Source organism: Macaca nemestrina, chromosome 6 (assembly GCF_043159975.1).
Source record: "Macaca nemestrina isolate mMacNem1 chromosome 6, mMacNem.hap1, whole genome shotgun sequence".
Lineage (NCBI taxonomy): Eukaryota > Metazoa > Chordata > Mammalia > Primates > Cercopithecidae > Macaca > Macaca nemestrina.
The window spans coordinates 78058694-78075379 of NC_092130.1; the positions used below are offsets into that span (position 1 = coordinate 78058694).

The 16686-nt window shown below is 35.4% G+C and overlaps 1 protein-coding gene across 2 annotated transcripts in view; it reads left to right on the plus strand.

The window, feature by feature from the left end:
* Nucleotides 1-16686, plus strand: part of LOC105471064 (solute carrier organic anion transporter family member 6A1) — a 139716-nt gene that overhangs the window by 37992 nt on the left and 85038 nt on the right. For both annotated transcript variants that reach the window (XM_011723402.3, XM_011723401.3), the window contains exons 5-6: nt 12725-12846; nt 14012-14121. In XM_011723402.3, coding sequence (XP_011721704.2) covers nt 12725-12846; nt 14012-14121 — 232 coding nt within the window. The remainder of the gene's footprint in view (nt 1-12724; nt 12847-14011; nt 14122-16686) is intronic.

Below are 16686 nucleotides of genomic sequence, written 5' to 3' on the forward strand. Positions count from 1 at the left end.
TACCATCAGTTACCTCCTCCTCAACTTTTCTTGTTCTCTTTTTGAGATGATGGAGTTAATTAAGGAGCTATTCCTACCACTTTAAGAAAATAGTGAAGTAAACCTTCCATTTCTGAAATTCTGAGTTCATATGAAGGAAGAACTAGTAGAAACTGAGATACCAAAGAATGGTTCCATGGTTGTTTATTGCTACAGATACTACCTGGAAACTATCCTGCTAGGTCCCCTGGCAACTCACTTGGGTTCTTACCGAGCTAGTATAAATTTTTGGTAACTACCAGACAAATATCATAAAAGGGAATAGATAAGTTTTCAGGGAATAAGCTATGTGCTGAATATATTTTGTTTGCCTCTCTAAATTTACTCTTCATCTTTCTAACATCTTCTCCATCCTCCTCTGCTCAGGGAGGCTGACCTGTATTGACAGCCTCAATGTATTCCTCTGTACTCTAGATTTCACTTAGGTTTTGCCACTGAGAGTCACTGGCAGATGAGAAGGCAGGGGAAGCTTAAGATTACGGCATTTATTCTTTCAGGTTCTTCCTGAAGGCTTGTACCTAGATTGGTTGTATTTCTCTTCTGAAGGTCATGGCTATCAGCAGGATACCATCAACATTTATTAAGCACTGTTCCAATGACATTCAGGGCTGTGATAAGAGGTTGCTACTATTGCTAGCCCCAGAATGTTATACTATGCCTTGTTATTTTCCCTGAAGTCTGCCCACATTACTAAAAATAGTTCCCTTATCCCTCTTCAGATGATCTAGTGTGAGTTAAGTATACATTTTCTACCAGGATTCTGAGTGATATTAGAAGCAGTATCAGAAGTAGCAATAATAGGGTTCCAGAACTATGTTGAATGTTCGTGTGCACAGATATTCTTGCTAGTGATAAATTGGACATAGTTATTAAAATTATCACAGGTTGTGGATTGTGATTAAGGCTTTAGGAAATTAAGTGGGCATAGCATTTAATTCAAATGACAAAGTAATTTTAAAAAATTCTGGGTTGTATGGGTTATTTTAACAATGCTAGAGAATATTTCCAGAGAAAAAGAAACATTTAAGTGTGTGAATGTTCAGAAAGGAATGGCCACTCCATTATGGCTTCACTAAACAGTGGCCTTAAGATACAGGAAATCCTTCTAGCAGTTAGAACTTCAGGCTGTCCCGTATTAAGGTTGTCCACTTAATATAGGAGAGATGGCCTGAAGTATAAATATCTAATGATTTATATTCAGCTTGTTTGGGTAGTTAGAGACTTAGAGCAAGATTGGAAAATAGGTGGTAAGAAGAATATGTGATTGAACTTCTCTGAAGGGGCACATGAAGCAGGGATTTACTTTGGAAGGTTCTCAGGTCAGTTGAACAATATGACCAATCCTGTTAATATCAGTGAGCCTCCGTCTCTTTTTTAAAAACCAACCTAGGTCTTCATTAATGGGCTCATGTGAAAAATGACCATGGAGAAATCATTACAACAACTCATGAAAGAACAACCATGCCCCAAGAAAGGAGAAAACAACAGTTAACTCCACTGCCTATAACATCCTGACTAACAGAGGTCCTGAGTCTCTCTGACACTTTTATTACAAGCACAAACGACAATCGAGAAAACCAGTGCAGTAAACAAAACTACAACCAAGGACCTTAACAGAGTCCACTGCATTCCCCTGCTACCTCCACCAGAACAGGTGCCGGATTCCATGGCTGACAGGCCTTAAGAAAATCACATTATAGGACTCTTTAGAGACACTCCCCAGTACCAGCCTGAAGCCTGGTAATTCCACTGGGTAGCTAGACCAGAAGAGAAATAATAATTGCAACAATCCAGCTTTCAGGAAGCCCAATCCCTAAGGGAAGCAGGAGAGTAACACATCTCCTGCTCAAGGGAACACTCCATGAGACAAAAAACCCTTCAAAAAATTAGTGAATCCAGGAGCTGGTTTTTTGAAAAGATTAACAAAATAGATAGACTGCGAGTAAGACTAATAAAGAAGAAAAGAGAGAAGAATCAAATACACACAATAAAAAATGATAAAGGGGATATCACCACTGATCCCACAGAAATATAAACTACCATCAGAGAATACTATAAACTCCTCTATGCAAATAAACTAGAAAATCTAGAAGAAATGGATAAATTCCTGGTCACATAGACCTTCTCAAGACTAAACCAGGAAGAAGTTGAATCTCTGAATAGACCAGTAACAGGCTCTGAAATTGAGGCAATATTTAATAGCCTGCCAACGAAAAAAAGTTCAAGACCAGACAGATTGACAACTGAATTCTACCAGAGGTACAAAGAAGAGTTGGTACCATTCCTTCTGAAACTATTCCAAACAATAGAAAGGGGGAGGGAATCCTCCTTAACTCATTTTATGAGGCAAGCATCATCCTGATACCAAAGGGCCAATATCCCTGATGAACATCAATGCGAAAATCCTCAAGAAAATACTGGCAAACCGAATCCAGCAGTTCATCAAAAAGCTTATCCACCATGATCAAGTCGGCTTCATCCCTGGGATGCAAGGCTGGTTCAGCATATGCAAATCAATGAACAAAATCCATCAGATAACAGAACTGATGACAAAAACCACAATTATCTCAATAGATTCAGAAAAGACCTTCGACAAAATTCAACAGCCTTTCATGCTAAAAACTCTCAATAAACTAGGGATTGATGGAACGTATCTCAAAATAACTATTTATGACAAACCCACAGCCAATATCATACTGAATATGCAAAACCTGGAAGCATTCCCTTTGAAAACTGGCACAAGACAAGGATGACCTCTCTCACCACTCCTATTCAACATAGTATTGGAAGTTCTGGCCAGGGCAATCAGGAAAGAGAAAGAATTAAAGGGTATTCAATTAGGAAAAGAGGAAGTCTAATTGTCCCTGTTTGCAGATGACATGACTGTATACTTAGAAAACCCCATCATTTCAGCCCAAAATCTCCTAAAGCTGATAAGCAACTTCAGCAAAGTCTCAGGATACAAAATAAATGTGCAAAAATCACAAACATTCCTATACACCAAGAACAGACAGAGAGCAAAATCATGAGTGAACTCCCATTCACAATTACTACAAAGAGAATAAAATACCTAGGAATCCAACTTACAAGGGATATGAAGGACCTCTTCAAGGAAAACTACAAACCACTGCTCAACGAAATAAAAAAGGACACAAACAAACGGAAGAATATTCCATGCTCATGGATACGAAGAATCAATATCGTGAAAATGGCCATACTGCCCAAAGTAATTTATAGATTCAGTGCCATCCCCATCAAGCTACCAATGACTTTCTTCACAGAATTGGAAAAAACTACTTTAAACTTCATGTGAAACCAAAAAAAAAGCCTGCACAGGCAAGGCAATCCTAAACCAAAAGAACAAAGCTGGAGGCATCGAGCTACCTGACTTGAAACTATACTGCAATGCTACAGTAACCAAAATGGCATGGTACTGGTACCAAAACAGACATATAGTACAATGGAACAGAACAGAGGCCTCAGAAATAGTACCACACATCTACAACCATCTGATCTTTGACAAACCTGATAAAAACAAGCAATGGGGAAAGGATTTCCTATTTAATAAATGGTGCTGGGAAAACTGGCTAGCCATATGTAGAAAGCTGAAACTGGATCTTTTCCTTACACCTTATACAAAAATTAACTCAAGATGGATTAAAGACTTAAACATAAGACCTGAAACCATAAAAGCCCTAGAAGAAAACCAAGTACCTGCTGTCTTCAAGAGACTCACATAATACATAAGGACTCACATAAACTTAAAGTGAAAGGGTAAAAAAAGATATTCCATGCAAATGGTAACTAAAAGTGAGCAGGAGTAGCTTATATCAGACAAAACAGACTTTAAAGCAACAACAGTTAAAAAAGAAAAAGAGGGATGTTATAAAATGATAAAAAGTCTAGTTCAACAGGAAAATGTCACAATCCTAAATATATATGCACTTAATGCTGGAGCTCCTAAACTTTTAAAATAATTACTACTCGATGTAAGAAATGAGATAGATGACAACACAGTAATAGTGGGGACTTCAATACTCCACTGACAATACTAGATAGGTCATCAAGACAGAAAGTCAACAAAGAAACAATGGACTTAAAATATACCCTAGAACAAATGGACTTAACAGATATTTACAGAACATTTTACCCAACAACTGCAGGATATATTCTTTTCATCAACACATGAAACATTCTCTAAGATAGACTGTATGATAGGCCACAAAATATGTCTCGATAAATTTAAGACAATTGAAAGCATATCAAGTATCCTCTCAGACCACAGTGGAATGAAATTGGAAATCTACTCCAAAAGGAAACCTCAAAACCATGCAAATACATGGAAATTAAACAACCTGCTCCTGAATGATTACTGGATCAATAATGAAATCAATATGGAAATTAAACATTTCTTTGAACTGAACGATAATAGTGACACAAACCTATCAAAACCCCTGGGATACAGCAAAAGCAATGCTAAAAGGAAAGTTTATAACATTAAATGCCTACATAAAAAACTCTGAAAGAGCATGATTAGACCATCTAAGGTCACACTTCAAGGAACTAGAGAAACAAGAATGAACCAAACACAAAATCAGCAGAAGAAAAGAAATAACAAAGATCAGAGCAGAACTAAATGAAATTGAAACAAAAAATACAAAAGATAAATGAAACACAAAGCTGGTTCTTTGAAAAGATAAACAAAATATATAGACCATTAGTGAGATTAACCAGGAAAGAAAGAAAGATGATTCAAATAATCTCAATTAGAAATGAAATGGGAGATATTACTACTGATACCATACAAATACAAAAGAACATTCAAGGACACTGATACGGTTTGGCTGTGTCCTTACCCAAATCTCACCTTCAATGTAATAATCCCCACATGGTAAGGGTGGGGCCAAGTGGAGATAATTGAATTGTAGGGGCAGTTTTCCTCATACTGTACTCACATGTAGTGAATAAGTCTCATGAGATTTGATGGTTTTATAAATGGAAGTTCCCCTGCAAAAGATCTCTTGCCTGCCACCAGTTTTGTTATTTTTTTTAAAGAGATTCTCACCCAGGCTGGAGTGCAGTGGTGTAATCACAGCTCACTAAAGCCTCGATTCCTGGACTCAGGTGATCTTCCCACCTCTGGAGTAGCTGGGACTACAGGCATGCATCATCATACCAGGATAATGTTTTTGTATTTTTGGTAAAGACGAGGTTTACAAAGGAATCAGAACTTCATATACACCATATGCAAAAAATCACAATATACAAAAATCAACTCAAGATGGATTAAAGACTTAAATGTAAAACCCAAAGCTATAAAAACCCTAAAAGAAAACCTAGGCTGTATCACTCAGGAATAGGCATGGGCAAAGATTTCATGGTGAAGACACCAAAACAATTGCAACAAAAGCAAAAATTGATGATTGAGATCTAATTAAACTAAAGAGCTACTGAACAGCCAAAAGAAACTATCAACAGAGTAAACAGACAACCTACAGAATGGGAGAAAATTTTGACAAGCTATGCATCTGACCAAAGTCTAATAATATCCAGCATTGATAAGGAGTATAAATTTACAAGGAAAAAAAGAAAAAAACAACTCCATTAAAAAGTGGCCAAAGGACATGAACAGACACTTCTCAAAAGAAGACTTACATGTGGCCCACAATTATATGAAAAAAGTCTCAACATCACTAATCATTAGAGAAATACAAATCAAAACCACAATGAGGTACTATTTCACATAAGTCACATTAAAAAGTCAAAAATTTACAGATGCTGGTGAAGCTGTGGAGAAAAAGGAACTCTTTTACACTCTTGGTAGGAGTATAAATTAGTTCAACCATTGTGGAAGACAGTGCGGTAATTCCTGAAAGACCTAGAGACTGAAATACCATTCAACCTAGCAATCCTATTACTGGGTATATACCCAAAGATAAACATCATCCAATTAGAAAGACACATGCTGGTTGTTCATGGTATGTTCATTGCAGCATTATTCACAATAGCAAATAAATAGAATTGATCTAAATGCCCATCAATGATAGACTAGACAAAGAAAATGTGGTAAATATACACCATGGAATATTATGCAGCCATAAAAAGGAACGAGATTGTGTCCTTTGGAGGGATATGAATGGAGCCGGAGGCCATCATCCTTAGTAAACTAATACAGGAATAGAAAACCAAATACCATATTTTCTCTCTTACAAGTGGGAGCTAAATTACGAGAACACATAGATACATAGATGGGAAAAACAGCTGGGGCCCACTGGAGGGCAGAGGGTGGGGTGGGGGGAGGAAGAGGATCAGAAAAAGTATCTAATTGATACTAGACTTAATAGCTGGTTGATGAAATAATCTGTAAAACAACCCCCCCGACACACATTTACTTATTTAACAAACCTTCACATCCTGCACTTGTACCCATGAACTTAAAATAAAAGTTAAAAAGAAAAAAGAGAATCACAGTACTAACTAATGTGAATATTCTGAGTTACTGGTTGGGGAGGAATGGGTTTCTGCTATATAGCAGAGACAGGCATAACTTTGTTTGAAATCCAGGGGATTTATTTGATTCTTAGTATTCACATTGTCCAGTGGTTCTTTTTAATGAATAACTGCCTCAAGTCATTAAAGAAAATACCACTAAGGCTCAGATCTTATAGGAATGATAGTTTGGGTCACCTCACCAGATGAAGTATTCTTTCCAACCAAGGTACTAGCTGAGGGTAAGGTATTCATAAAATAGATGGTGAATGAAGGAAGATGTGATGGTAACCTCAGACCTTGTCACTACTAATGATGCAGGGACAGTAGCAACTAGGTTTTTGTGTTAATTTTCTTCTAATTTTTATTCTTCTAGGTTATATGATGAGCCCTGGTAATGGTAACTATTTTAGACATAATACCTTTCTCTCAACGTACTTGAGACAAAGAATTGAGATAAATACGTGAGGGCACACTATTAATTTGAGAAATGATACTAGGAAGCATGATAGGGTAGTGTGGAAATAAGCACAGGAAGTTAAAAAAGACAATAAAGTGTTCGTTATATTGAGCAATTTACTGCTTGGGGCAACTAGGACTCAATCCCACTGGAGAACTCTGGTGGACAGTGTAAGATAAGAGTTATCACATATATATATATGTGATATATATATATATATGTGATATATATATATATATATCTCCACTAACTCTTGGAAATTGTTGGTCAAGCGATGCTCCTCGAGTTAATATTAAGCCCTAGGATTTCTGACCTGCTCTCTGAGAACTGGGCCAAGCATAGAGTTCCTGCTATTCAAAGTTATTCATTTGCTATATATGGGAGTGATGAATGCCTAGGTGACATAATACAAATGGGACACTAACAACGTCTTCTATAACAATGTTTTAGTTTTCAGTTGCAAATATATTTGAATTGTTATAATGCCATAATTGTATAATAGCTAACAGGATTCGGTGTAGTTATCTCAAGAATTTTCTCACCCAAGAATTTTATTTTTTCCAGCAAAGAGCACTGATAGATTCTGAGGTACAAAAGTGATGGGGTGTGTTGGATATCATCAGTTTGCTGCCATAGTTCCACTCTCTACTTTTCTCCACTCTGCTCTGTACCTAAAGAGGCTGATCTATTATAGACGACATCATTGGTCTCCTTTACAATCTAGCTTAGTTTTAGGCTTGGCTTGTGAAGAGCACTGGCAAGAGATCTGAGAGCTTGAGGAAACTTAAATCTGGATATTTATTCTTTCCTCTCCTTTCCTGATGAATCTCAATGGCTTGGTGGTGTCTCTTTAATAAAGGCTACATTTGTCTTATGACCCTCTGATACAACCACCTGTAGAGTTCACTTAACTTCTGTCTCCTCTTGCCTCTTCAGGCACCTTTTCAGGTGGTAATGGCTGTCTTCTGTTGCAAGACCCAGGATACCATCTCTTCCTATTCAGATTTCTTTAAACTTTCCTTATGTCCCTTAAATAGTCCCTTTTATTAAATTACTCAAAGAGAATGTATTATTAGAACTCAGTATGTATGTTAGCCTTCTGTATTTTTTTGAAATTGCTGCTTATATTCTGTCTTATTTTTATATTGGTTCATTATTTCTTATAGATTTATAAAAATTCTTCACTTATTATGGATATGAATTGTTTGCTAGACCTATGACAAATAATTTCTCCCAATCTGTCCTTAAATTTTGTATATGGTATATTATACAAACTTTAAAAGTTTTTATATCATCAAATATATCAATATTTTTCTTTCCATAAACTTTGAATGTTCTTTCTTTCTTAAGAAGTTCTGTTTTTTTTATTTCGATAGTTTTGGGGGAACAGGTGTTATGTGAATAAGTTCTTTAGTGGTTATTTCTGAGATTTTGGTGCACCTACCACCTGAGAAGTGTGCACTGTACTCAATGTGTAGTCTTTTATCCCTCACCCCCCATCCTACCCTCCCCTGCAAGTCCCCAAAGTCCATTACATTTCTTCTTATGCCTTTACATCCTCATAGCTTAGCTCCCACTAATGAGTGAGAACATGCGCAATTCCGTCCAGTTGCTGCAAATGCCATTATTTTGTTCCTTTTTTTTTTTTTTTTGAGACTGAATTTTGCTCTTGTCGCCCAGGCTGTAGTGCAATGGTGCGATCTCAACTCACTGTAACCTTCGCCTCCCGGGTTTAAGCAATTCTCCTGCCTCAGCCTCCCAAGTAACTGCGATTACAGGCATGTGTCACCACGCCCGGATAATTTTCTATTTTTAGTAGAGATGGGGTTTCTCCACGTTGGTCAGGCTGGTCTTGAACTCCCGAGCTCAGGTGATCCCCCTGCCTCGGCCTCCCAAAGTGCTGGGATTACAGGTGAGCCACCGTGCCCGGAGTATTTTGTTCCTTTTTATGGCGGAGTAGTATTCCATGGTGTATATATACCACATTTTCTTTATCCACTCATTTGTTGATGGGCTTTTAGGCTGGTTCCATATTTTTGCAATTGCAAGTTGTACTACTATAAACATGTATGTGCAAGCGTCTTTTTCATATAATGACTTATTTTGTTCTGGGTGGATACCCAGCAGTGAGATTGTTTGATCAAATGGTAGTTCTACTTTCAGTTCTTTATAAAATCTCCATACTGTTTTCCACAGTGATCGTACTAGTTTACATTTCCACCAGCAGTGTAAAAGTATTCCTTTCTCACCACATCCACACCAACATCTACTAATTTTTATTTTTTAATTATGGGCATTCTTGCAGGAGTAAGGTAGTATCTCATTGTGGTTTTAACTTGTCTTTCCTTGCTAATTAGTGATATTGAGCATTTTTTCATATGTTTGTTGGGCATTTATATATTGCCTTTAGAGAATTTGATGTCGTTTGCCCACTTTTTGATGGGATTGTTTTTTTTTCTTGCTGATTTGTTTGAATTCCTAGTTGATTCTGGATATTAGTCCTCTGTCATACGCATAGTTTGCAAATATTTTCTCCCACAATGTGGGTTGTCTGTTTTCTCTGCTGATTATTTCTTTTGCTCTGCAGAAGCTTTTCTGTTTAATTAGGTCTCATCTTTATTTTTGCTTTTAGGATTTGCTTTGGGATTCTTGTTCATTAACTCTTTGCCTAAGCCAATATCTAGAAGAGTTTCTATAATGTTATTTTCTAGAATTTTTATGATGTCAAGTCTTAAATTTAAGTCTTTGATCCATTTTGAGTTGATTTTTGTATAAGGTAAGACAATAAGGTAAGACTTGAGTCAATTTTTATATAAATGGGTAATGAGTATCCAGTTTCATTCTTCTATATGTTGCTTGCCAATTATCCAAGCACCATTTGTTGAATAGGATGCCCTTTTCCCAATTAAAGTTTTTGTTTGCTTTGTCAAAGATCAGTTGGTTGCAAGTATTTGGCTTTATTTATAGGTTCTCTATTCTGTCCCATTGGTCTATGTGCCTATTTTAATACCAGTAGCATGCTGTTTTGCTGACTACAGCCTTGTAGTATATTTTGAAGTCAGGTAGTGTGATGCCTCTAGATTTGTTATTTTTCCTTAGTCTTGCTTTGGCTATGCAGGCTCTTTTTCAGTTCCATGTGAATTTTAGGATTGTTTTTTCTAGTTCTGTGAAAAATGATGTTGGTACTTTGATGGAAATTGCATTGAATTAATAGATTGCTTTTGGCAGTATGGTCATTTTCACAATATTGATTCTATCCATTCATAAGCATGGAATGTGCTTCCATTCATTTGTGTCACCTATGATTTCCTTCAGCAGTGCTTTGTAGTTTTCCTGGTAGTGGTTTTTCACCTCCTTGGTTGGGTATGTTCCTAAGTATTTTATTTTATTTTATTTTATTTTATTTTATTTTATTGCAGCTGTTGTAAAAAAGATTGAGTTCTTGATTTGTTTATCAGGTTGGTCACTGTTGGTGTATAGCAGTGCTACTGATTTATGTACATTGATACATTATCCTGAAACTTTACTGAATTCATCAGTTCTTGGAGCTTTTTGAATGGGTCTTTATGGTTTTCTAGGTATATGATCATATCATTGGTGAACAGTAACAGTTTGACTTCCTCTTTACTGATTTGGATGCCTTTTATTTCTTTCTCTTGTTTAATTGCTCTGGCTAGGACAAGAAGTTCTTATGCTCCATAAACTTATTAAAATATTTGACTATATTTTTTCTAGTACTTTTGTAAATGTGTTTGTATGTTGATATTTAACATTCAATTTCAGTTTATTTTTGCATATAAGAGGCATGGGCCAAGCTTCTCTTTTTTCTTCAAGAGGATATCTGATTGTACTGATGACATTTATCTATCATTATGTGTTTTTTATTGATATTAAATACCATCTTCGTCATAAATTAAAGTTACCTGTATCTGTAAATTTCCTTCTTGTCACATTTAATCTATTCCCTGATACATATTTCTATTCCCATGCCAATGTTACAATATTTTAGTTACTAAAGCTTTATTGTATAGTTTGCTATTTGGTAGGAGAAATATCCATTTATTACTGTTTTTCATGCAACATTGGGGCTATGTTTGCAAAATGACTCTTCAATCTAAATTTTATAATCTAAGGTTTTAATCAAAGCATTTTGATTTGAATTACTTGAATTTATGGACCACATTAGGACTGTTATCTTTTCATGCATATGGTATGTTACTTTCTTTCCTCTGTTCTTTTATACCCTTCAATAAAGATTTATAATTTCCTTTATTGAACATATTCCATTAAACCTATTCCTAGGCATTTCATACATTTTTTTAGTATTGTGAATGGAATATCTATATTTTATATGTAACCATTATATTGTTTATCACAATTGATAGTTTTTTTAGTTGATTTCCCTACCTCTTTTGGGTACACAATTATATACACATATGTAATAATCACATGTAATATAATGTATATAGTTAGAATACATAGCTGGGTTCAAAAGTGAAAAAAACTCCTGACTATTATAAACAATGAGGAAACATACTCCCCTAGTGACAATATGGAATTGAAACTCCCTGAGTGTAGCATATGCAGATATATATATATATATATATATATATATATATATATATATATATATGACAAGTGGGTAATGACAATCAAGACTGCAACCCTAGGAAAATTGGATTTTCTACCCTTAATAATGAGCTGTCCCATCAGTGAATAAGACAGTGTACATTCTCTACATTCCTATGAAATACAAGGTCTGCAAGCAAGTTATTCACCAGATCTTGGTTGGTATAGAAACACCAATGAAAAACCAGCACTTCCAGAACTATGGTTCCCATGGATGTGAGCATTCTCCCACAGCGGCTGTTTGGAGGGGATGTTAAATGTGTGTGGAGTAGAAGACAATGGTGTCTATGTATTAATCAACTCCCCCTAATCTACTCCTTAAATGACAGAATAGCTTCACAACTATGAAAACTCTCCACAAATCCATGGCTTCAGCATTAATCGAAGACAAAGTATGCTTAAACTACAAAATAATTATGAGTAAATCTAGAATAATAACAAATCCCAGCATAGAATCCTTGACTTTCCCATATAACCTTCCCCACTGTAAGGCTTTATGGTGAGCAAAGGCAGATGAAGAAAAATTGCACAGAAGACAGAAGACAGCAAAGGGTCCCTAAGGGTGATTTGGAATAATAACTAGAAGGATACATTCACACTAAATCTGAAAGTTCACAGAAGGGACTAGAAGAAAGGGATTTCAAAATATTTGTGATTGAAAGGATTAAATGCCATAAAAAGCTTCACTTGTGCAACATAAAGGGCCAGGTGTGTCATAAAGGTCTAAGTGCTTGATTTTTAAGAATGTTTTTAAAGGACAGGTGAGATTTTAAAAGATAGTGTTCCAAATACATAGCTTCTGGTGGAGAAAAAAAGTTAACTAGGAACAAACAAGTACCTTTTGCTACCTAAGTGGTGCCAAGAAAAAGAAGGAAAAGGGAAAAGATTAGGATCCTATAAGACAAAACAAGCACATAATTGGGGACTCACAATTACTCCCTCTCAACAAAACAAACAATAGTGACAAATTAACCAAAAAAAATCCATTTCTGTCTCACTTTCCAACCCTCCCTCTCTCACTCTCACTTTCTCCACTCTGTTTGATTATGGTTTTGTTGTAATCAAATACCTAAAGTTGATTATTCTTTTCATTTTTCTCTATTAAAGCACTATAGGCACAAATGGTAGTACAGAATGGCTATGGACTTGGTGGATTCGTTTTCTTTCTGCCGCTCTCGTTGCATGGTTTACATTAATACCATTGTCATGCTTTCCACACAATATGCCAGGTGACTATAAAATGTAATTTATTAAATTGGAGGATAGTAGTTTCTTCCACTATGGTTCTTATTCTCATAGAATGACTATACTACATTTTTTATGAAATGGGTATGCCTCTCGCTGTAGTGGTTTGTCATAGAGATACAGTGTCAAGTGCTAGTGTTATTGAAGCAAATAAATCAGGATTACAGCCAAATATTACTGGATTTATGTACCAGAATGTCTTCTTTTTATTTAGTTTTGAGACAGGGCCTTCCTCTGTCACTCAGGCTAAGTACAGTGGTATGATCACAGATCATTGCGGCCTCAAACTTCTGGGCTCAAGTCATCCTCCTGCCTCACCTCCAGAGTAGCTTGGACTACAGGTGCATGCCACCATGCTCAGCAAGTTTTTAAAATTTTTGCTTTTCTTTCTAGGGATAGAGTCTTGTTATGTTGCCCAGACTGGTCTTAAACTCCTGGTCTTAAGCTATCCTTCCACCTTAGCTTCACAACGCGTTGAGATTACAGGTGTAAGCCACCACAACTGGCCCAGAATTTCATTGTAATTAGTGCATATTTTTGTTTCTCATTATTTCCTTTTAATAATGCTTTATATGTATAGTTCTTCCAGTGTCTTGAAAACTGAAGCATATTTAAATCTAGTTACCTAGCATTTAATGTATTGACTACCTTAGAATTGTTGTAAGATAAAATAATAACTGTTAAAATTTTCTTAGAAACACTGAAAAATACATCTAAAGTCAACGAAATCAAATACTCTCCTGATTATAGTACATTTCATTGGCACAAAATAGTTTTAGCTATATCCAAAGATTATTTCCTCATATTTTAGAGCAAATCAAGTGTGGCTAAATTTTAAAATAAATTAAAATTTTATTTACTCAGTCATAGGAGCTACATTTCAAGTATTTAATAACCACATGTAGACAGTGGCTACAGTATTGGACTGTGCAGATATGGAAAGTTTTCATTATTACAGAATGTTCTTCAGGACAACACTGTTTTAGAAGATTGTGTCTTTTAATTAATGAGATTGACTTTAGCTTGTCCAAAAATAACTCATTTGCCATTTCAGGATCAACTAAATGTATTAGGGTGTGTATGTATGTTTTATGTATGGGTTTTAGTTATTTGAATATGTCATAAGTTTTTTTACTTGTTTATATATAGGTTCAACACGGATAAAAGCTGCGAAACATAAACAGCGTCATTGGTTTGACAGCAAACTTAAAGATCTGCAAGTTGGAACTAGTATCAAGGATTTATGTGCTGTTGTTTGGGTAAAGTAAAATAGTTTGCTTGAACAAGCCAACTAAGTTGACCTGTGTAATTTTCTAATAGTGAACTTATTAAAATACCCGTAAAGGGTTCAATCTAAATCTGGGTGAGACTTTTGAAGTCTTTTAACTAACTTATTCACTTTACAGATAATAAAACATAGGGCTGGCTTTGCTAATAACTTGACTAGTGTCAGAGATTGGCACCAGATATTTTCCTTCCATTTCTTTTAGTTTTATATTATTTTGTGTTTATTTTTTCTCTGCAGAAATAAATAAGGCATTTAATGGGATGACATGTATGTATCAACGTTATCTTTTTTATTATGTTTAAGTGACTCAGAACTCTAGAAGTTGAAAAATAGTCCCACAAACATCATGTTTTGTGGAAAATATCTCAATATTAAATGAAGAAAATCTTTGTTTTTCTAAGTGAAACAAGGTCTACAATATAGATATTGTGGAGTTAAAAAACACCAACTTTTAAATAATGATTTGACTTTCCATTTGTTTTTTCTTCTGCTATTCATAACTTCATCCATTCTGTTGTTTGCAGAATTGTATCTCTCATATACAGATTTTATCAAGTCATTTCTCAGATTACTTGATAGATGAATTTCATACCTTTTAGTAGGACTTTGAAGATCCTTTGCAGTAGCATCCACTGAATTTTCTTATCCCATTTTCTTAGAATTTTAGCCCTGTCTCCTCTACATTCCAGCCACTTGGTCTTTCCTGGAAACATTAGGTAATTTTATAGTCCTGTATTTTGGTAGATGCCAATCTCTGTATTTAAAATGTCGTTCTCTCTCTTCTCTATTATCAAAAAAACTCTTTGTCAAATCTTACCTTATATTCCCAGGCAAAATGAGTTTCTCCCTCCTTAATGCTTTCATTGATCTTTGTTATAACATAATGAGATATATGTGTGTGTGTGTGTGTGTGTGTATTCTTTTTGTTATACTGGTTTAATCCTAAAACAAATGTATATGTTGTATAAAATCAGAAATATGTTTACTTGTTTCTATTCTGTGTTTATCTTTTAATCAAATCAAAAGCCATCCCTCCTAATTGGTTACATTTAATTCAGATTTTTATTTAGCTTTAATTTTTATCAAAATATTGCATGTATATATATTTTAACAATACAGAAGCCAATTAGTTATAATCTCTTTCATATTGTTAAAAATTAACACACAATTATTAAAAACACTTCAAAAAATTTAAACATGAGTGTTTTAAAGTTTTTTTGTTTTAAGTTTACTGCCAGAAAGGAAAAAAAAAAGCCAATTCCAATTCTTCTTACTTGGAAATGGAGGATTTTATTATTATTATTGTTAGACAGGATATAAAATAATATAATGCCTGGTAACAATCTTAGACTTCTGAATAACATCTATCTGAGTAGATAACTAGATGATATCTGATTTCTTTTCAAAGTTTATCAGAAGGTGGAACTTTTAGAATTTCAGAGTGAGAAACGTGGAAAATCCTGACCTCCAAAATGTGGTGGTAAAAGTGGCAGAATTGTCACCAACTATTTTGAAACTCTGGAAATTAAGCAAAGGCATACAGTAAATTGAAAGCACTTATTCAAGTGTTCTTGAACATCGGTTAGAAGAGTAGGGTCTGTGGCATTTAAATTTGGGACTGCATCCATTGTCTTTTCTTCCTTCCCTACCCTCCATGTCTTGGTAACAGTGAAGGCTAATGGTCTTCCTGCCACTTGACGTGGTTGATCTAGTTTGGAGCTCCATGGAAAAGTCCTGGAGCATTTAGTTAGCAATTACAATATTAGTGGCAAATCTTTGGAAAAGACAGGCATCACAGCCACTGAAGGCAGCAATACTGGTTAGGGTAAACAGTAAACCAGCCAAAAATGTAAAATATACATCTGGCCAATGATACTGGGCTTTGAAAGCCTTAATATATTCATGGGGATCTGAAAGGCTTCCCACACTCAGGAGAGGTCAGAGATGGCCCCAGTTACCTGCTGGTTCCTGGCTGAGCACAAGTCCCTACATAAACAGAAAGTGAAAGTCAAAGCAGCCTGTAAACTGCCTGAAACTTGAATATGTGATCCAATCCATGTACAGATCCCCTTAGCAAAAATTGGAAGCCCTACTGACTCAAGACATTTAAGTAAAACCCCTGCCCAATTATTGGGTGGCCATCAAGATATGCTGACCCTGGGCGACTCCTGGGAAGCCAGGCTTAAAAATGAAGAAAATAATTAAAAATAGAACAGAGGCGTCAGTGGCTGCACACTCTCAGGGAGATAGAATTTATTTAATTAGTCCTGAAAAGTAATAAACAAAAGACAGAAAATAGCAACAACGCAACTCCTGCGGGTGGAAGTCAGAATCCAGAAAAGCTACAATGTATTATTTGAAGTGTCCAGTTTTCAACAAAATCTCATGAAAAATGCGAAGAAAGAAGAACATGTGACTCATATAAAGAAAAAAGTCAGTACAAACTGTCTCTGAGGTCGCTCAGATGTTGGATGTGGTAAACAAAGACTTCATGTAAACTACTATCATAAGAATGTTAAAAAGAATTTTTAAAATG